Raw genomic sequence first — 21,825 nt, forward strand, 5'->3', positions numbered from 1 at the left:
ATGTTGTGTTACAATAAAAGAAAAAAAAAAAAAAGAAAAGTAAGTATTAGCTGGGAGAAAGGTGGGGTTTTCCCCCTACATCTGGTAAGGGTATCTGAAACAAGCCAAATTCTGGACATGTATCACAAATATCAATTTTGAAACTATTGAATCAAGATAGGCTTCAGCTCCTCTGGGGAAATCCTGTGAAAAATGAAAAAGCCCTATCAAAAATTCATATCACCTCACACTAAAATCCTGTGATATCTCATATTCTCTGTGCAGTGAAAAAAAAATTGTATTTTATTTATTTCCCATGTAGTAAAACCCAAGATTATCTCATGCATCTAGCTGTGCATTATTGAAAAGCATAAAAAACCTCACAGAATTCAAACATAAATTATAGTGATTTCTGTATAATTGACAGTTTTAAAAGTACATAGAAACTCCATTAAGTGCAACTGTTTAAGTCTTAGATGTCTTCTCCAATATGTCAGCCTCCTGTTTCAGTCAACTTTCTTCTCTCATCTTGCTTATCATGTCACCCTCTACAATTTAAGATTCTTAGGGTTGCTCTGCATGTTCTTTCTCCACCATTCTTCCACTCTAATGCTTTAGGCTGTTGTTATTTCTGAAAAATAAAACATGTGACTTTTAATAACAAAAACTTCCTCCCCCACTTGCCTTGTGGAGTCCAGTCATTTAATTTTAAACTGTACTCACTGTTGCAGCCATTGCTGCTTGTAGTTTCAACTAGGTTGGCACCACACTCTGAAGAACTTGTCCTTGGAATAGAAACTTTCCTGACCATAAAAAACAAAAAGGAAACAACAGAGAGAGAGAGAGAGAAAAATACACATAGAGGGAAAAATGTTATCAGGGAAGAGACAAGTTAATAGAATGATTTTTCCATTGGAAAAAGTGTCATGGATTTTCTCCAATTACTTTCTAATTAACTCATTGCTTTTGAGAATCATGTGTTTGAGGGAGAAGAACAGAGATCAGAGGGCAGTACAGCCTTTGGAATTACATGGCTTCCCTCCTGAAGGGAACTGTCTGATTTCTTAGATCTTTCTTTAAAAAACTGGTAAATAGCACACAATTATTTATCAATTCTCACAGTGTTTGGAAATGATGTGAAATTTTCCACACTTTGTTGAAGAGAAGCAAATCTTGTAAATGGAGCTGATCATTTGCTGTCTAGTTCCCTTTCTTTTAATAGTAATCAGACATCTGCTCTCTTGAGAAGAGTCATGAGCTATCCTCTGTTGTGTCCAGTTTGTGTCCTGTGGTGATGGAACTCCTCCACAAAGTCTGTTGTCTTGGACAGCTTCAATGGCTTTGTTCCTAGACCCTGTTGTTTTGGCTGGCTCAGTTCTTGTTCATCAATATTACACTTACTTTACAGGTCATTTGGCATTTTAGCATGCACTCACAGTGAAATAGAGAAATTAATTGCAGATTTATTTTGGTTTTTCCTAGGGTCTGCTCTATTCCTCTGAGCTATATCTGTGGCATTTAGGCTTATCTAAGCTTTTAAAGAAAAGCTGGCTTATGTGGCATCTCTTCTCATCACCTTTCTTATTCTTCTTCCAGTAACCCTGGCAAAATATGTTTTTGGAGGAAGAAGACCAGATGGACCTGGTGTGATAGGTGAAGTGCTGGAAGCAGAATATGCCATTTGTTCCTCAGTAGCAGTGTAATAATAGCAGGGGTTTTTGTACACTTCCCTGTTTTGCCCATGTCAGAAGGACAGGCTTTATCAGCACTGCTTGTTGGAGAGGCTGGGGGTTGTTTCAAGATGGAGAGCAGCTAGATCTGTGTTTGCCCTGCCTCCATGTGCTCTGCAGACTGGAAAAAATAAATCATCAGCTGATAAAAATGTGATGACTCAGTTAAATGCAAAAGGAGAATTATTTCCCACTGTTCAGCCACAGCTTTCATGTGCAGTGCTACTCTTTCATGGATTACTTTCACTGTAAGTTATGATTTAGTTTTATAAGCAGACACAACCTCCACCCTTGTATGTTGAATGGATTTGTTTCTAGGGAGCATGAAATGCACTTGCACATGCTTGGTCCTCAAATCTGCCCCAAACAGCCTGAGAGAAAAAAAACTTGGAAAGGAGGGAGGTACGGTGATACAGACAAGAAAATAGAGAAAACAGAGCACTGAGTTCTATATTCCAAATGATTTGATGTATAATTTTAGGAATTCAGTTTCCTTGTCCTGAACTTCAGTTAGTATCTCCTCTTCTGCACCCCTCCAGATTACATTACTGTTCATACTAAAACCCCACTAGAACCCTCTGCTGGAAGAGCCATGGCAATGCTCACTAACACAGTATCAGGAAAAAGCCTTTCTGCTCTCTGACTGTGGATCAAATGTCTTTGTTAATGAAGTGGAGCAGTGGAAACTTTAGCACAGTATGTCTGTTAGCATTTTAAACTTCACATGTTTAAAATGTTAGATGTTAAAACTAATATGCTGTCAGTAGACCAAGTCAAAGGTGCTGCAAACTCTCATAACCCTTATAAGGCTCCACCCTCTCCTAAGGTAGAGGTGATAGATGAAGTTTGAGAAAAAAGTGGGGATTAATGGCAGCTCTTAGCAATAATGCTCATTCACTCAGCTGAAAAGAGGGGAGTACATTAAAGTATCCACTTGAGACTCCTCATGTGTTGGTTGCTTCAGCCAAGAGATAAGGACTTAGAGATGTAAAGTGTTTCATTTCTAGATGAGTTCTCTTGCAGATGACCATCCTACATCAGCCTCTGAAGTGTAAAGGTAAGACAATTTTAGCCAGGTAGGTTCTTTAATCTGTACTAAAGAGGTTCATAATGGTTTTATGAGATTCCCCAAATTAGTCTGGTGTGTAAGATGGAGTTCAAGGACAACTGTGTTATAACTGAGTTGTTGCCCTTTTTATTTTGCTAATAAAGAGGCACTGCTACTTGTTCTGCCAGTCAGGTAAAGTGTGAGTAAAGAGAAGCTGATGTTCTAACTATCTAATAAAAGAATTTTCACAGACCTGTCATTGCTATCACTCCAAGCTTCTGTACTTGGACCATAAAACTCAATAGATTGTCTCCAGCTTTCCCCTAATTTTACTGTATGTGAAAGAAAAGGGATCTTTTAACACATTACTCTCTGAAGATTTTTTTTTCCTTTTCTCAGAGACAATTTTACTTCTAAAGAAATACTGTCTGTATCTCTATGAGACTTGAATGTATTTTTCTTAAGTTAGTTTAAGCTGTATTTTGTTCTAATAAGTTTATAGTAATTTGCAAATGTTTTTTAGCAAACAACTGCTGTGGCATTCCATGGCTAAGCAAAATTAATTAAATTAAAATTGCTAATGTGGGGGGTATCCTTTACAACAAGGGATTTTTTTATACCAACTGTTGTATCAAATGCTCTCTATCTCTTCTAAATACATTCAGCTGTGGGAGAAGCTGGCATTCAGTGGGTTTCCATGACAGCAGCTGAGGTAAAACCAGACCAGCTATTCCAAAGGTTGCTCATTGAAAGCACAGATCAGAAAAGTTGATTTGGCAATGTGACCATGGGAGCACAAAGAACAGAATTGCAAGAACCTTTGGTTATCATAACCTAGGAGAAATGCACTATAGGAGGAAAGAAAAGATTCTGCAAGTCTGTGATGGTAAAGAATTACAGGGGCTGTAAGTTGCCTTGTAGAGAGACACAGAGATGCATAAACACATATTATTGGTATATGGCAAAATGAGTTCTTACAAAAAGTGCTGTAATCCAAAAATAAAGAGGGGACACAAGTGCATTGCACAGGTGCAAAATAGAGAGGGCATTGCAAGTGAAGATGGTAAGTTAGTTTGGGTTTGGTGTAAGTGTAGTGATATATGTACAGCATCAAATAGTGGCCTCAATCCCAGTAAATCTTTGTGTTTTCATTCCAAGTCCTAATATACCTAAAATGCTACTAAAACCAACCCTGCAGCACTTGCTGTCTGGCACTGATGTTAGCCTTCTACTCAAACCTGGACCATCCTGGACAGATTAGTAAGCTCTCTGAGTTGTCCTAAATGCTAGTAAACATCTACCTGGAAGTACTCTTCAATGTCATTTTTTCCTTAGTATTTTTCCTTTTTAGACTGGGAGTGGTAGAAGAATTAGGAGCTAGTGGCACCAGCTGCTTCAGTTACCAATTCAGTAGGAACAGTTTCTGATCCTTTGTTAATTTACCACTACTTCTCCATCTTTGGACAACAGAAGGCAGACTAATGTTTTAAAATGTTAGCACTAACTCTAGATGGACTGCAAAATCTCAGATAGGGGTGTATTATGGGTGTTTTTTACAAAGCAGCTGTAAGTAAGAGCTTAGAAATAAGAAAACTTCAAGCCAGGAAGTAAATATTACAAGCAACAAGTTGAGACATCCCCATTCATTATGCTGAATAACCATACAACCTTATGGATAATTCATTACATACTTTTACATTCAAATAATTAGTACATGATTACCAGAAGACATTTCTACTTGATTGAATAGCTTCAGCCTTATGAATCACTTTTACCTGCAAAGGAAGTAGAATGCTCCAATTACAAGAACTCCTAGAAGAAGAAGGGAAGCCAAGAAAGCTGCAAACAGGTCACCTTTTGTTTGGGATTTGATGCTGGGCAGCAAAACTTCCTCACAACGAGCTCCTGTGTAATTCTCAATACACCTGGGAAACCAAGTTGTATTTGGATTAGATGGTAGCTTGTCATCTACAATGAAAAGCACAAAAGGCTTCTTCTGGCTAGAGAACTTGTTATGACTCAATTCAAAGGTTATATTTGCTTCACAGCAAGTTTTCTTACAGAATTTCCTCTCACCTTGTATTTCTGGAACAAAGGGACTTAGGCATGTTGGGCATTAAGTTGACATTCTGATCCATACTGCTTTTTTATATTAAGTTTAATGTACTCATCACTGACAGATTTAATTAATTAAGCCTACTTCTTTAGTGTTAACTCTGTTCACACAGTAGTCATGCTTGCTTTTCCCTCTTTCAGGTACCTTTCTGGCTTCCTTTGTTGAAAATAGTAGTGTCAGCTAAAGAGATCAAGGAAATGAGAATTCATTGAGGCACAGTACAGCTTAAACTGCAGAAACAGTTGGTGCAGTGTAATAATTCATGCCAGAACATGCTACATGCTTGGTGAATAACCCCCTCTTGGACACACCTACGTAGAAGTCTTCTCTACTCTGCTTATTTTATGTGTTGAGCTTCTGAAAACCTCTCCTGAAGAAAGGATTAAAACAAATATGGTATTTTACCATGGTAAAATGGTATGATATTTAAGTAAAAATAAATAAAATTAATGGCTTAGTAATTAATATTCAGCCAAAAATAGGTAGGTTGAAGCTAAACTAATCTTCATTTATTATGTATTTTGCACTTATTCTGCTAAGTTTTTTTAAGGAATTGATTTCATTACAGAAAATGGGAAGCACTTCTTTCAATATCTAGATTCTGTGTGTATTTTTTATATATGTAAATTTGCTTCTCTATTTGTATTACTAAAGATCTTGCTCCTTCTTGCTATTTCTGGCACTGAAGTCATAATAATCTGTGACATAAGCAATTTCAGACTCCAGCTGAGAAAAATGGGCTAAACTCTGCAACATACTTGAAGTTCTCAACTGCCATTGGCAGCTGCAAGGTATAATTTCAGATGAGGGGTAAGAAGGTGGAGAGGGGAGGAACTGCCAAAAAAGAAGAATGTTTAGCATATCTAACTAAGACCAAAGGATCCCTGTGAGTTTTCTGACATGATGCCTGATGTGACTCCCACTACACTTTCTGTAGGTTCTGGACCAGTATTTCAGTACTGCTGGCCTAAACCACTGCACAGAGAGTTACTACCCTTTTATTTTAATTCTTTGTCTTTGGAAGTATAATAGAAGATTTAGGCACTAAAAAAAGACATCTAATTATCATCATATATTAAAGCTCTGCAACTGATCAAACAGACAGCATTTACTAAGGACAATCTGAGGCTTTTCAAAGTCATGATGTTTCACTGCTGGGAGAAGCAAGGGTAGGCAGACTGCTCTGATTGCTTGAGATAATGTTCCAGATATTTATTCTAAGTGTAGTGGCTTTTCAGTGGCCTATTTCTGAAATACTGTAGAATACTTTAAGAATAGAAGTGTAGTTTGAGTGGGGCATTGTTCTCTAGCAAGTGAGAGAGAAATGCTTTGGAGAGCTGAATAGAGTAACAGGGAAAGAAAATGGAATAAGAAATTCATAGGAGTATTCTTGAATAGCAATGAAAACTGGAGAATAATGCAAGGCTAAAATGATACCGGAAAAAAAAAAATAGGTTTGGCATCAAATTAAGGCTCATGGAAAAGTTCTAAAGTGTAAAGGGAGTAAGTCAGTAGCCTAAAGGGCAGAATATAGCAGGAGGAAGACAAGACAGTCACAGCTGCAGAGAGCTGCACAGAGAGAGGAGCAGGTAAAGGGTAAGGGTTACTGAACTGCTGTGATGCAGGAGAGGGAGTTGCTGTGAACAGTGCATGGGAGCTGTATTCATGTGCTGCAAAGACAGGAGGAAAGGAATTGGGAATGTGTTGACAGCACAGCAAAAGGGTCACTGAGATCACAGCACTTCCTACAAAACAGAAAACAGAGCCAGATGCTTAAGGTAGTCACAAGTCTTTAAGAGGGAAAAGAGCTTGAAGGCCTAAGATGGTAAGGGGAAAACTATAGTGATATGAATGCAAGGTTATAGCAAAAAGAAAAAAGCCTGTACTAAAGAAGCACATGCCAAACTTAAGACATCCTAGATGCTGAACCTTTTAATTCTGCATGGTTGTAACAAAACCAAGTTGTAGAAATATGACTAGCTGGTTTGCCAGTATCTGTTTAACTGTGAGCAATGCATTAGGGATTACCAAACTACCCATCCACTTTCTCTAAACTTGCTGGAAGTTATTCTGTGCTACCTAGAAAAGGCTGTCATATAACCTAAAAATTATGTGGGTTTTCATAGAAACAGGAAAATTAAGATGAGGTGGTTTTGGGTTACATTTTAATAATAAAATTATAGCTAATGTGACCAAGCTGTGCTACAGTTATGGCATTTCTGAAAATCCAGATGTTCAAATATTGGTTTGACCAAGCTTTTATGAAGTCACCTTTCCTGATGTACAAACAGGTAAAGGCCTATGTTAAAGATAGAAGCAACTGATGCTTTAAGACAACCAGGAAAGGTTTCTTCTGCAAGTCCTTTGCTAAAATAGGTGAGAAAGAAACTAAGCAGACTTCAGTAATTAGCAGTGGAATTCTCTCAGACCTGCTTATCCTGTTGCACTGGGAAATCTCCAATAATTTCAGAGGAGTTACACATGCAGTGACTGCAAGCAAGAGAGAAACAGTCTCTAACTAAGCAGCATGTAGGCTGTGACCATAACCCAGAAGGATGATGTCTGGGCAGCCTCAGTCTTACTGTGCACACCTCAAAAGCCAGGGCAGCTCTGTTTATCCTGTTTATAATGGATGCCCAGAGCAGCACACCAGTTAAGAGCAGCTGTTGACATGACAGGCACTGCTGCACCTGCACCTGAATGAGTTGGGGCAAACCCCAGAGGAGCCTGGGGCAGGCTGCAGCAAGGGGGAGTTGCACTCACTGTGTTTGTGTCACCTGCAGGCTGTTAACCTGCTGCTGCTGCTGCTGCTGCACATGGCCCTTTCAATGGCCCTGCTATGCAGCATTCCAGAGCTGATTTTTAAAATGGAAAAAAGGTCTTTCCCCCTCTAAGAAAATTGAATTTCTAATTCAGAGTTGAAAGACAGCAGAGTTCAATGTTTGAGGAAAATCTGTGACTAAAACCTCCCATTTTCAGCTGGCATCCAGATTTCTGCTCTCCTAGATGGCTGCACACACGTGCACACACACCCACACCTCTTGTCAGATGAGATAAGCCAGCCTTAAATGTTGTATACAAATTTCCTATAGGAGCTCCAGACAAAACACCAGCATATGGAAAGAAATCCATAGAATCTTTCAGCACAGGGTATGAATCACATCAGCATCAATGCAAGGTGAAAGAAAATGCACTGCATTGGCTAAGATGTCAGGAGATGACCAGCAGGTGTGCAATTCCATTGATCCTTTACAATCTGATTAGTAACTAAAGCATAACAGCCTTGCAGTAACAGGGGCATCACTGCTGTCTCCTTTCAGATGCTGCTTGTTGGACACTGCAGTGATCCTATGGCACTGGGATTTAGCAAGAAGGTGAAGTTTCTTTCTTTACCAGACTCTAAGGTGGGCATCATAAGGAAGTATCTAACAGACTGTAAAAGCAGGAAGTAGAATTGGAGTCAAATATGCAGATTCTCACTGCTTTGCATTATACTATCAGGGTGTTGACTTTACTTTTAGTCTTCCTTTAGTCAGAAAAATTTTGGATACTTCTTGGTATAAAAACTATTTCCATGTAAATACAAAGCTCTGAGCAGTAAAAGATAAGAAATTATCTGCTTGTCAATGCAATTCAGATTACATGGCTGATAACTTCAAAATCAACATAATCTTCAGTCTGTAGCTGACTCCTAAAAGTTGTCCTAATACATACAGTCTAAGAACATCTAGTAAGTATGAAAAAGAATTTAGAGCCAAAGTGAATAAGCAGTGGCAAAGTTAATTGGACAACTAAGTAACTCTTTAAAAAAGCTTTGCATTTAGAGAAGTTTCAAAACTGTTACTCTCTAGACACTGAGAGTAAAATAAAATGCTCCTACTGCAGAGAAGTTGAAAGAATGGGTTATTCTTCTCTAAAAGAAAGGCTTAATCTCCCCTCCCTTAGCTATGTATTTATATGGGAAGGTTTCCCTATCTGGCAGTTATATTCATTTGGATTGGTAAGAGTTTTCAAACACATAAGAGAGTGTTGCATTTTATATCTTATGTCCCATTAAAAAGAAATCCTAATTACGGACTCTTTTTAGCTATACTTTTAGTGTGTATTCTAACTTTCATTCCTACCTTTCAAGACAAAAGCAGAACTGAAAAATACTAATTGGTCAGTTTGTTTTCAAAAGAACCTGAGGTACATTAAAGTGTATTTTTGGGGGCAGAGAAAGAAGAAAAGCTCAGATGACTGGGAAGTTCCCTGGCAACTTGTAGGGTGCATATTCTGAGGGCTGAGAGCACAGCAAGTGTGTGACTTGTGGGGATGTCTGAAAGGGGAATTACTGTGGGAAAGGTGGAGGAGAGATTCCATTGGGATGGAAGCAAAGGATGGGAAAAAGGAAGAGATATCCCTGGAGATGCACAGGCATTTCAGGGAGGAGATTTGCAAGGCCTGCCTGTGTCTCTTGCAGTTCTTAGCTCTGGGCAGAGTAGGATCCCTGTCCCAAAATGAGAGCATTCACTGTTAATTTCTGTGTGTACTGCCCTCTGAAGCAGAGCTCTGTGCATGTTGTCTTATACCATCTGTATTTTGCTTGAAATACAGAAAGAATGCTCTCAGAAATCTGCCAAGTATAAGAAAAAAATGGGAGTACCAGAGCTTCCCCTCAGAAACCAAAATCTTCACTTAATTCTGCAGTGCATTAATTGGTGATTATGGGACAGCTGTGCCTCAGGTGCTGAGGCAAACAGCTTTCTGCCTTGTGTTTCATGATGCACCTGAGGCAGCTGCTTTTCCATCCTCCTCTGTCCTGCTGCCTGTTTATTTAGTTCATTGAGTGTTCCTGGGTTTGAAGCTCATCTGGTTTATGGTTACAGGTGTGCCTTTTACTGCTGAGAACATGAACTCCTTGTGGGGAAAGCAGTGAGGGACGATGGCAGCTGAGCAACCTCATGTTTTAACACATCAGCTGTGTTTAAAATCTGCTACTGTTGCACATGGAGGGGGTCAATTAATGTTCAACAGATATTAAATCTCTGCCTTGTATGTATCTGTGATTGATAAAAACCCCCTGAAATTCCAAAGGTAAACAGCAGCTCTTCATTTTTAGCATGCTACAAAGCACATCTTTCTAAAGAATGATGCATTTTTCTTAGTCACATGGTGAAATAACTTCCAATGATGTTGCACAGGGTGATCTGGACTAACTCTGCTGAGCACAACACAAATGCACCAAGCACCATGTCAAGGCAAATGTGTTTTAAGGTAGTTTTACAGTTTGCTCCTCTCTTCTTTCTTCATCTCCTCCTTTTAATTAACAATCATTCAGCCCTTGAGTCTAAAAGTGCTTTGAGTTTCCTTTCAGTAGGACATGACCATTTGAGAGCACTGGGGAGCTCTGGGTGGGATTTGGCAGAAACCTTAATCAAAGAAACTGCGCAACTGTGTGACGATGCAGTCATGAAGTTCCAAAGCACCAAATATTTTCTGAATTCTGCTGAATAGTGATGCATTTTTTCTGTTGTTTCTATTCACATCACTGCTGATTACTAAGATATCTGTGTGTAAACAAAACCTTTCTCATCTATAATTAGCCTTCTCTGACTGATTAAGGAACATGCTTAGAATGAGGATGTGCTTAAATAGAATGCTGCTATTTAAACCCATCTAACTTCATAATCAACCACTAGATACAGAAAAAAATAGTTGATAACTTAAATGAAATAAGATTGCCTGAGTATCAGAAAAATGCTCTTTAAGATAGTACTTTTCTGTTTCAGAAGATTATAACATCCTAAAGTACCTGAATTGAAAATTACTTCATTTGGAGCTGTTAAGGTGGAAATGATCTATGCTGACTGGTTTGTGCTCCTGAAGAATGAATTTTTCTGAGTATTTGTTACTTCATATTTATAGTTATTGCATTGAATACATATTCCTTGTTACACAGTCCAGTAGGAGTTGAGAGGGTGCTTTGAAATTGTGTGAAGAGCAGCTGCTCTTCAGTTTAACCATGCATTTTTCATTTATGTACAATAATACAGGATTCCTTCTAGGAAAAAAACATATGTATTTCAAAATGTTTTATTTTTTTTTTGTGTAGTATTCATTTTATATTGCATAAGCTTGCAAGGTTTAGCACATAGAATAAATCATCAGACAGCACTTCAGAGCTCTAATCTCACTTCTGGATCTGATTCATTGTGACACTGAACAATGACAGTGATATGCTGTGTATATTTTCCAGTGAGCATTTACCACAAAATTGCCTCTTTTCTCCCTGTCTAAGTAAATGAGTTTACGTGCTTGAATTTAAGTATTTAGATTGAACTGTCCCAAACAAAAGAAATCAATATTTTAGTTAGGCATCTGGGAAAAGATGTTGTTTCCTTCTTCAACTGTTTTATCCAGTTATCATTAGTTATAGCTCAAGACAGAAGAGGGAACAAAAATTGCCATAGAAGAAAAAAGATAATATCCTTAAGTGTATCTAATATTTGTCTGAATGCCTATTTTTTTGTTAAGCAAAGCCATTAAATCAACCATAATTTATTTTGATGAATAACTCAGAATTAGTAAATGCAGGACTGTGAAAAGTGACGGTTTTATTTAGCATCTTATGTCTTGTTAAACCAGAGAATAAAAAGATAGGGCAGTATTTATGCAGGACATGTATCCACATGCAAAACCAGGAAATGCATCTTTTCCAGTTTGCTACGTGGGCTTCAGCAGGAAGAATGGTTCTGTTATGGAGTGCTGTGAGAAGTATCTCTATTTGCTGCCTTGATGTTTCTTTATCAAGTAGTCTTTGGCTGTCACTATAAAGCTGCTCTTTGAGTATTTCAGCATGATTCAAAGAACACAGTAAGTCTTGAATTACATTCTTTTTTTCTCTCTTAAAAGATTATATTATTTTTTGTGTCTCTGCATTTTGATCAGGTCAGGCCGTTTTATATTATAAAAATTTTTGCAATGTGATTAACTTGTAAGAAAAACTGTACTTTGCCTTTCTGAATGCCTTTCCCACAGTCTATATTCCATGAGGCAAAGGGTATTTTGTTCTTTCTGTATTGTAATAAGGAAATATGGCTCTAATTATAGATATAATCCTGAATGCATACATAACTGAATATTGTTCCACCTGCCAAGCAAGTATACACATTTCTTTTTCTCATATCACCATGTCTCTGTAAACTAGGTAAGTAATAGGTCATTGGTATTTAGAAGTGATTCCTTAAAGAAGGAAAATGGAGAAACAGTCTTTAGACAGCTACTGTCCAATACTTAGACACACAAACTTCAGTTTCACTGACCTGCAGAATGGACTGGATACAGTAGGAATCATATAACAAATCCCTCCATTTAGACAAAAAGATCCATAACTGGTGCCACAGAGTTCTTCATGATCTTAAAAATAAGACCAACAGAAACACTGAGAAAAACAGACTTCAAACCAAAAAACCCACAAAAATAAACTACCACACAAATGAAATCAGCCTATGAGCAAAAAAGGTACAGGTCTTGCCTTCCAGGCCAGCAACACAGAGCACTGTTTTGCTGAACAGTTTCATGTAACAATATGGAGAAAAGATCACAAATTTATCACCATATCAGATGTGAAACAGATAAATTGGATGAATAAATCAAACCTTCTCTTGCAGTGAGAAATTCTCCATTACTTCCTTTGCCCTTCACGAGCACTCACACAGTGAGTGCAGTGGTTCACCCCATGACCTAGGTGCAGTCTGGTTTCTCCTGTTGCAGAGGCACAAACCCCCTAAACTGAACTGGCTCCAGCAACAGAGTCAGTCAGTGCAGAGGCACCAGTGCCAGGTGAGGGCCAGGACATTGTGAGGCTGCTCTGGGCTGCACTAAAGCTGCAATGGGACCCTGGGACACTCCTGGGCTTCCCCACCCCAATTCTCAATTTCTCAATGGCCAAACCAGGGCACAGCCTGCAGCACTCACTTATGTACAGGACTGCTGGCTACAATATCATTTCCACAGATCTCAAAAAGGCTTTTTCCTAACTCAGTAGGCTTCTTAGATGAATTCTTAATGTGTTAAACATAACTAGGCTTTCTGATAACACCCCAAATACAGGACACTAATGTTGGCACTTGTAGCAGCACTTGTCCATTCTGTGCTTAAAAAGCTCATCCAACTGTACCACTTCACTCTTCCTGAAAGCAGTCTAAATTTGGAAGTTGGACTGAATATATTTATGACACATTTAATGCATCATTAACTCATTTCATATATATGTATCTAATATTTTATATATTTCTTCTATCTTATGAAACCACAGTATCTCAACCAAAACAAAAATAGAGCAGTCTTCTGACATCACAGGGGTGATAGTCATGTGTTGCCTCACACTTTAGGTGTTCTTGCTGTTATTTCTCTCAGAAGTTCTGAAAACCAGAATTTTGCTGTGTCACTATTTATGTATAGAAGACATGTTCTATACATAACAGAGTTAAGAGGAATCAAGATGTTAGTTTTCTTATTTGTCCGTCAAGAAAAAGAGTTAGGGTTCCCCTTTATTCCTGCAGAAAAATAAAAAGTAAGAAGTGTGGCTGTAAGACATTCTACCCTAGAGAGACCTTCTACAACTTAACTAAAATAAGTCAGGCTTTTCTAAGAGTGGCAGAAATGCTCAGCTACTTCTACTTCTGTGCAAAAAATCATTGTGCATCCTGCTATCCTCTAGACCAGCTCTACCAATTTTACTCTCCCTCCTTCTCCTACATTCTTCCCTTTCTATGACATCATATGGATGCAGAAGTGTGAGTAAGTCCTTACATTATTTTAAGATGAAGACAGTTATACCCCAGGGCCCAAGAGGAATTCAGTTTCATGTTCCTGTTACTGAAGTGCCAGCATCCAAATGGTAACTGGACCTTCTTGCCTGTGTGCAGATAAATTAGGAAGCTGGAGGAGGGGAGAAGAAAGGCTGCAAAGATTGCTCATGTTTGACCTTGTTGCACAGAAATGTGTGCTCTGTCCTACCTTGTTAGAAGTTAAATGGAAATTTATTTTAACTCTGAAGCTTTCTGTGCTTGTCTGCTGGCAATTCATTTACTGCAAGTTCACAATTAAAAGACTTTAAAAATTATTTTGTATGGGTAACTGTACAATTGCAATAGGAATACAATGGGAATGGGAGAAAACAAGGAGGTTTTTAAACAAGAACTACACCTTAGCTGATTTTCATTCTATTCAAACATAACAGTGGACCTCCTGTGAGAGTTTAATTCAGTTGAAGGCTGCATCCTTCCTTAAATCAAGAGAAGGCACTGAACACATCAACAGTGTATCAGAATATCTATACAATTTTAAGAATCAAGTGAGAGAAACAAAACTCCCAACTTTGACCTGCTCTCAACTCTGTTAAGTGTCTGAGGGAGTTAACTGTTGAAATTCTAGCAGACAGAAAGGAAGATAGAAGGTGGGCCCTGCAGAAAAATCCTTTTGAACAGCTCACAGAAAGGTTTCAAAGGAATTCTCATGAGAATTAATGAGAATTTGTTAGCCTCCTTAAACTCCTGCCTCGTTGCTTCTATTTCTTCATCTTTATGCAGAAACAGACCTGCCTCACACTGGCACAGGGGCAGAGCACTGAAGAATGCTGAATGCCTGCAGTCATTCATGCCTTGGAACATCTGGGAGAATGAACACTCTAAGGTGTGATCTTTGGATCAAGGACCAGCTCTGCAGCCCAACCAGGCATTTCTGCTCTGGCAAAATACCTCAGGCACTTTCTCTTAGGTCTATTAGAGAAAAGTGAGAGAGGTGGAGAGAGAGAACAAAAAGTGCCTAGGAAGTCTTTGAAACCTTTTTGATTGTAATTACAGACAATTTTTCTATAGGCTATTTCTTTCTAGAAATAGACTTTTCTTCCAATACTAAGGGGAAAATGGTAACCTTAATTTCAGCAGTAATGAGAAACTTGAAGAAATGTCTATGTCCACCTTGATCAGGTACCCCTTTTTTCCATCCAGTTGTGCTTTTCATTAATTCTATTTTGTGTTTTAATACTTTGCTACTGATTAGTAAAACTGTCTGAGTAACACAGTATAACGTAGATGTTAGAATTATGAAAGACAATCAAAGAAATTCAGGAAGCTTTAACACCAAGAAAAAATATAACAAATTGTAATTTGCTACAACACAATAATAGGTATTATTGTACTCCACACCTGTGATATTGAAATGCAGTAGCTTGCTGCAAATTTCAAAGTTACAGTTCTGTATTTGTAGACAGGAAAGTGTGAAAGCACCAGTTTACCCCTTTAAATCAATAGTCAATGATGCAAAAGAGTATACTGGAGAATCAGATGGGGTTCAATACAAGCCAAAACCCAATTACATTAGCATTGGTGAATGTGTTATGATTTTTCATGAGGTAAGTCAATACATTATATTAATCTAAAAATGCAAATTGTATGCTTTGAAAGTCAAATGTATACTCCAGTCAGACTCCATAATGAAGATAGAGACAAGAGATGATGGACAATTAAGAAAATACAAAAGATTTAGCTTTAAAATTAATAATACTCTATCAATGTATGTTGTGCATAACATATAAGTATGTATTTTGATACCATCCTCTATTGAGAGATTTAAGAGAAGTAGGACACAAAAGCTTCTTTAAAAAATTGGATTTTGGTGGAAGAAGTGAAGAGGAATAAAATGAGGTTGTTCTTTCTAATGCTAGACTGAATACTTAAAACTGACTGAGGTAATAGCAACCTCTAAATACACTTATGCTTAATTATTCTTTTTGAGGACATGCAGGTGTCCTGGTTTCAGCTGGGATAGAGTTAATTTTCTTCCTAGTAGCTGGTACAGTGCTGTGTCCCTAAACTGTCTCATCTGTTTGTATTTAAACTTTTGTAACCTGACTGTCCTGACTTTAAAAAATAACCAAATGCAGGCTCAATATCATCTTAACCCCAAAGAGCCAGCCAGCCTTGATAATCCACATGTAGACTCAGTTGTCTTGCCTAGTCCAGAGGCTACAATACTGGACTGCTAACACAAAAAAGGGAGAGAGAGGAGTGGGAAATGTTGGCAGAAGGTAAAAGGGGGCTGGTGCATGCTCACTTGTAAGCAGCTTTACACTGCACACTAACCAGTCCCACATTGAAATATTAGTATTGAGCAGAGCAAACATCTCCTTACAGCATTTGTACCACTGGCTGGTAAACTCTGGTGAGGGATGGCATCTCTGCAGAGCAGTTGTGACAGTCCCAGTGGCAGCTATCAAAATCAATGCCATTTCAGTGAATTCCAATTATTTAGATGTATGTATCCAAGTACAGACTTGGCTGAAGTTACCTGTTCGCATATTATTCCCACAACAATTTTTGTTCTTGGTCAGAGGCAACAGCACCTAAAGACAAACATGTAAATTAAGCATATCATTTTTGAAGCTGGTGTCTTTTTCCCCTGAAGAAATAGCTATTGGAATGCAACTTTCAGTGTTTCTGCTAAGACATCCATTGCACTCTGACAGTAATGCACTGTTATATGTAAGTTCCATTAATTCACAGTTAATGGCAAACATTCAAGTCTGCTGTCAAGTTCAGTGAATCCCTGAAGGCAGAATAAAACTAAATTCAGACTAAAGCATGTTTAAACAATGAATACCTTTTAAAAACTGCCATGCTTATTCAGAATTGTAATATCTGATGCATTTAGGCAGTCTGATTGATTCTGGCCAGCTAATTAGATTGACAGTTGCACCTTGAAAGACAGCGCACACAACTGAACCATTCCTCAGACTGCTAATTAGTCAGGTAAGATCTTGGTGGTAGAGCTCTTCCATTCCACAAACAAGAACTTTCTAATTTGTCATTTCTCAGAGTCAATAGGTGTTTCACTTGAGTGTCCCTCATGTCTGGATGTCAGGTGAAATTGTAATATAAGCTGTGCATTTATCAAACTTGTACAATGATTTTTTAAATCTTCAATAGAAACCCTCTGCCTGGACAGAAACCAATGTTCACTTGACATTGCTAAAAGAATCTTATTCTGTAGACATGCCAACTCTCTAACCATCTATCCTAGCTATCTTCTGTTTTCTTGTTATATAGCCAAGATTTACTGTACCAAATAGGCTACTGAATAAGTCTAACATAATAGATCATTTTGTCATGTTTGCTTTCTTTCTTCAGAGTGTATGCAAAGTAAATACTTAAGCAAACTGTCCTATATTGGAAGAAAGATTTTTTTTTAACCATTAAATGATCAAGTAAACCATCAGCTTTATGATAAATAGTTTTCTATACTGCAGCTTTAACTAACAGCTGACTTTCTGTAGAGGCCCATTTCAAAAGGTGTAATGCATTTGTACTTACTTTATAAGCAGCTGGTTCTTGTTTTCATGGGACCTCTCGTGGCTTCTCCAGCTTTTTAACTGTCCTGTCCATCCAAGACAATGACAACTGGCAGCTCCCTGTGACACTGGGCTGTAACAGCAAGGTCCCCACCCAAAGGTGGCTCACAGCTCCACTTTGCTCTGTGTACAGAAGCAAGAACAATTAACACAGCATGTGGCACTTCAGAACTAAAATCTTTCCAAAAGAAATAAATCAGGAGATTCACTTTTCTAGCAGTCAAGATCTGGATTCTATTTGTGCTGTTAAAAAGGTTTCCAGTTTACATTCAGTGCAGTGGGGTGAGGTTACAACAAAGACAAACACATGTACAGGGGCCAAGGACAGAATAGGGTAACACCCCTCATGCTCACAGGATTACTTGCATATTTTTCTAGGGTTACCAGTACTAGAGTTTATTGCTGAATTCAAAATACTCACAAAATGTAGTACATGTAAATTGTACCATACATATATTTCACACTGGCATCAAAAATCTGATTTAAATTTGTGTTTTATTGGAGAAAATAGTCATTTAGTTTCCCTTTTCATGGAAAGCTCCACAAAATTGTATAATATCCAATAACTCTCATAAAATATAAACAGGATATATAAACTAAATTTCATTACTAGCTCCTGTACTAGATTTAATTAGGAAATGAATCCTTGAATTGACAAAACAGCTTGAGTTTTGCTACTGCCAAAAGGAGATCTCACATTTCCTCTCCTTCATCTGACAGTCAGTATGTACCTCAGGACCTCTGGTGCTGCTCCTGGTCTAAGTTCAATTTTTTCAGAAGATGCTTAAATCCAATGATCTGGCAGAAAATCCCTTAGGGCAAGCTGATGGTTTTCTACTGCATCAGTGTGTTAAATGGATGTGCTCTGCAGCTCATCAGCTCTTGGGACTAGGACTAATTGTTCCATGTAAGACAAATTGTTTATAAGCTGAGTGTAGAGAGCAAGACAGCTTGAGGAAGGCTGTGGGACTGCTAATCATTTCTTTTCAAACTCTGTTGCCTGTGTATTCAAGGAAATAGGGGGTGACAAAGGGAGGGAGTGAAAATACTTCCCTGCCACTGTGAAAGCATAACATTATTTTTTAATTCTGATAGTAAGTATCACAATATGGGTTTAAAGGTGTTTTTTTGAAGAGGTGCTGCTGACAGTGTTCACAGCTTTGACTTTTTTGTTTTTAAGACTGAAAAGTACATAATTAGGTAATGATGTATTTAGATGTTTTTCTCTGAGGTGCTGCACTCTGAACAGAAGTTCAAGTATGTATCAGTGTTCTAAAAAGAATGGACTCTCTATCTCATTAGATAATAAGATGATATATTTAAAGAAAAGAAAGCACTGCAGCAGAAATTGTTGCTAAATTTGATTGTAACTCACGTCTGTGTGTGCACTGAGTTCATACTAGAAACACAAAGATCATCTGTGCACCTTTCTTGCACTTTCCAAACTGAGTCTTCCTCTAGATGCAGATATAGCCTATGCTCACAGAAACTAAAAATCCAATTGTATGAATGCTCAAACGTTTATCTTCCATGTATCTTGGGAGTTTGTGAAATGTTACCTTGTATATCTAGTTAGGAGCATTTTAATCTGAAATTTAAAATATAGCCTGTTTTGCTCTGTGCCAGCTTGTTGAAAAATCTTATCAGTTCTACCCTTTTCCCCTCATCTTTGTCATCTGAAGCAATGCTAAGAATAGTAATGCATTGTTTGAAATGCTTGTACATGAAAGTTGGGTCACCTGTGTATACTGAGATATACTGAAACAAGTCTGGAACTCGTTAGATTTGTCTTTAAATGAACCTGTGTGCTTTACTCCCCATCTATGTAAATCACAATCTGTATTGCCTCTTGGTTTTGTGTACTTTTACTGGTTAGCTGGCCTTAGCATCCACAGTACCTGTAAGTCTTAATGAGCATAGGCAGATAAAATCAAGCACTGAATAATGATTTGTGCTTTGGTTTATGGATCTTTGCTATTCAAACACTCTTAAAATTAATCTCTATATAAACTCTCCCCCAAATTAAAGAAGATGGTTTCAGTCATGTGGCTATTTCAAATACACATTGTTTGTACATTCAGATTAAGTTGCACCTTACAGCTGTCTTTGAGAATGGGATTTTACTGCATTATGTATTCTTTCTAAAAATCAAAAAAGGTAAAATCTCATTCTGCCCCAATATTGAGCTCAAATATTTGGTCATGAAAATAATGAAGGGGAAAAATTTTAAAACTGCTTATTATGCTGATTAAATAGAAATTTCCTTCTGAGATGTCCTTGATACCTGTCAAGCAGTCAGTAGTCCACACCTCATACTTTCTACAAGAGTCAGGAACTGTCCTGAAGTCTTGTTAAAAGCAGTCTGTTTTTTCTCACCTAGGTATAACTTCTCATACCTTCAGTGCCTGAAGCTCATAACTGATCTGAGCACAGAAAATCATCAGGCACCAGAAAAAATCCATCAAACTGCCTGAAACTGATGCCTTGTGAAGGCTGGCCTAGAACAGAGGCTAGATGGAGTTGAAGGGATTTATTAAAAGGCCTCCATGGATCCACCTCGGGCAGCACAAGAGCCCAGCCAGGCCTGCACCCAAGGTGAGCCAAAATGCAGAACTGGTCACAAGGGCTCTCACTTTTAGAAGTCCTGCTCCATTTGCATATTGGGGTTAATTGTCCAGTTATAGCTCTAGGTGATGGAGTCCCATCCTTCTTGTTTTTCTCTCTTCAGCCAATGTTGTTTGTACTCTTGGGCCTGAGATTTAGGTGGTTGTCCTTGGTCCCAAGCTAGGAAAGGAATTGTTTTGTCTCCCTACTCTGTGAGGAGAGCTCACCATCCCTTAGTATCAAGCTCAGAACTACACACTAAAGCAGTACAGAATCTGAAAAATAGAAAAGCCAAAACCTAAGGCATCAAAACAAATGAGGATCTCTAAAAGGAAGAATTCCAGGTAAGATCTTATAACAAATCTGTATAAGAACAATGTTTTACTCAAATTTATACACTGGAAGTTTCTTTTAGGATGGGATAACCACAATATCAGGAAGTTCAGACAAAAGACATGAAGCTAAAGCAGATGACAAATAGCTCACAAATCTCAACGTGCTTTGGTTGACAGGGTAATTTCTTTGGACACAGTTCTTCAAAATTCTTTCCACTGCAGTTTTCTGAAATGACAACAAATGGCTGAGTCCTCTTATCTTAGAAATCCCTACAGCAAATATTTAGGTTTACATTTTCATTTTTATCCACTAAAGTATGTCTAGGATTAACGATATACTAAAACAGGGGTAAAGCTCTCATCATGGTGTTGAAATTGAAATTTGAGACATTACAGTGAATTTCAGGGAAAACTTCCCATTGCCAAAATCTCCTAAGAAGCTTGCAAACAACTGCAAATTTCCATCTGAAACCCCAGTTCTGTTGTATGAGATATTGATACAGACATTGGCAAAGCCACGAAGTTGAGGCTTCTGTCCAATGTAACTACTGTAGTCACACCACAGATTTGTAATTTTGAGATGGAGATTCCAGTTTCAAGCCTGTGTGTGCTTATGTGAGGGGAATTATTAAATTTTACAAGACCCTTGAATTCAAAGAAATCACTATCAGTCCTGGAAAACAACCCCCACCACTATTCTATCATTCTGTGTGCTTACTGATTTCTTCTGTGGCACTTTTGTTTCCAAGTTTCATCCCTAACTCTTGTAAGAAATCAACTGAAATGAATGCAACTTGAAGTTTGTCTCTGCATGGTTAATTTTTATTCATACCTCAGTGGCAGATGTAGTGTCCCTTATAATGTCAGCTCTCAAATGTCAATAATCTTGGATCCAGTAATCAGAACTCAAAAATCCATATTACAGGCTAACATACAAGGAGACAGTTTAGCACATGGTGACACAATAAAATAGACCAGTGCCACTTCAATAATCTTGAGTTACTAGGAATGTATGTCATAAGAGTTTAGATATTTACATGGCAGCCATCAAGAATCAAGTGTAACTAGTCTTCATAATAATGATTTTGATTTTTTAAGATTCATCCAGCACTAATAGCTGGTTGATGCTAATATCAGCTGTTCCAAAACACAGGGGAGATAATTGTCAAACTTGAATTTCAGTCTCTATTATTTTGACCATTTAAAGCATCTAAAATTAAAGCACTAAAGAAGTTCTTAACCTTGGGGTATTTTACTTCATTTTTTTTTGTGCATTTAATTTTGTATTGAGTTAATTTGTTCTACTTAAACCACGGCTTACCACAGCAAACGGGTATTCTTAACTCTGCTGGTGTAATCTTTCTCAGACATGCACAGGACAATCTGCTGAATCAACGTAATCCCTAATCCGCATGCTGGAATCCTGCAGCTGCTCGCTCCGGTGCCGTTATGTAATCCCGGCCTCCAGGGCCGGGGCACAGCGGGGCGAGCGCGGCGCTCCGGGCGCTCCCCTCGGGCCGGGCCGGGCCGGGCGCGGCGCGGGGGTCGCGGCGCTGCCGCGGGGGCGGGGCCGGGGGCTCGCGGCTCGTAGTACTCCAGCGCGCGCCACCCGCCGCCGC

General features: G+C 38.3%; 1 protein-coding gene across 4 annotated transcripts; it reads right to left on the reverse strand.

Moving 5' to 3' along the window:
• Positions 1-375: 375 nt before the first annotated feature.
• On the reverse strand, positions 376-21,802 carry NRG4 (neuregulin 4). Of its 4 annotated transcripts, XM_077185795.1 has the most exons (8): positions 21,528-21,802; positions 20,358-20,432; positions 17,230-17,390; positions 16,208-16,262; positions 12,178-12,271; positions 4,533-4,682; positions 703-782; positions 376-610 (listed from the first exon to the last, which is right to left on the reverse strand). In XM_077185795.1, the coding sequence occupies exons 4-8, from the start codon at positions 16,215-16,217 to the stop codon at positions 594-596; spliced, it is 351 nt and encodes a 116-aa protein (XP_077041910.1). In that variant the 5' UTR covers positions 16,218-16,262; positions 17,230-17,390; positions 20,358-20,432; positions 21,528-21,802; the 3' UTR covers positions 376-593. The 4 variants fall into 4 exon arrangements, with proteins under 4 accessions (XP_077041910.1, XP_054498513.1, XP_077041908.1 ...); XM_054642538.2 differs by lacking the exon at positions 20,358-20,432; XM_077185793.1 differs by lacking the exons at positions 16,208-16,262; positions 17,230-17,390; positions 20,358-20,432; positions 21,528-21,802 and adding an exon at positions 16,052-16,192.
• Between the last annotated feature and the right edge of the window lie 23 nt (positions 21,803-21,825).

The sequence above is a fragment of the Agelaius phoeniceus genome, chromosome 13, assembly GCF_051311805.1.
Source record: "Agelaius phoeniceus isolate bAgePho1 chromosome 13, bAgePho1.hap1, whole genome shotgun sequence".
Lineage (NCBI taxonomy): Eukaryota > Metazoa > Chordata > Aves > Passeriformes > Icteridae > Agelaius > Agelaius phoeniceus.

Bases quoted from the DNA above. Each gene is read 5' to 3' on its own strand.
- NRG4 (XM_077185793.1), bottom strand. From the start codon at position 16,148: ATGGCATTGATTTTGATAGCTGCCACTGGGACTGTCACAACTGCTCTG. The intron at 4,683-12,177 runs GTCAGTGAAACT...TTGGTTTCCCAG, and splicing joins GTATCCAGTCCATTCTGCAG to GTGTATTGAGAATTACACAG. The intron at 783-4,532 runs GTAAAAGTGATT...TTTTATGGTCAG, and splicing joins GCATTCTACTTCCTTTGCAG to GAAAGTTTCTATTCCAAGGA.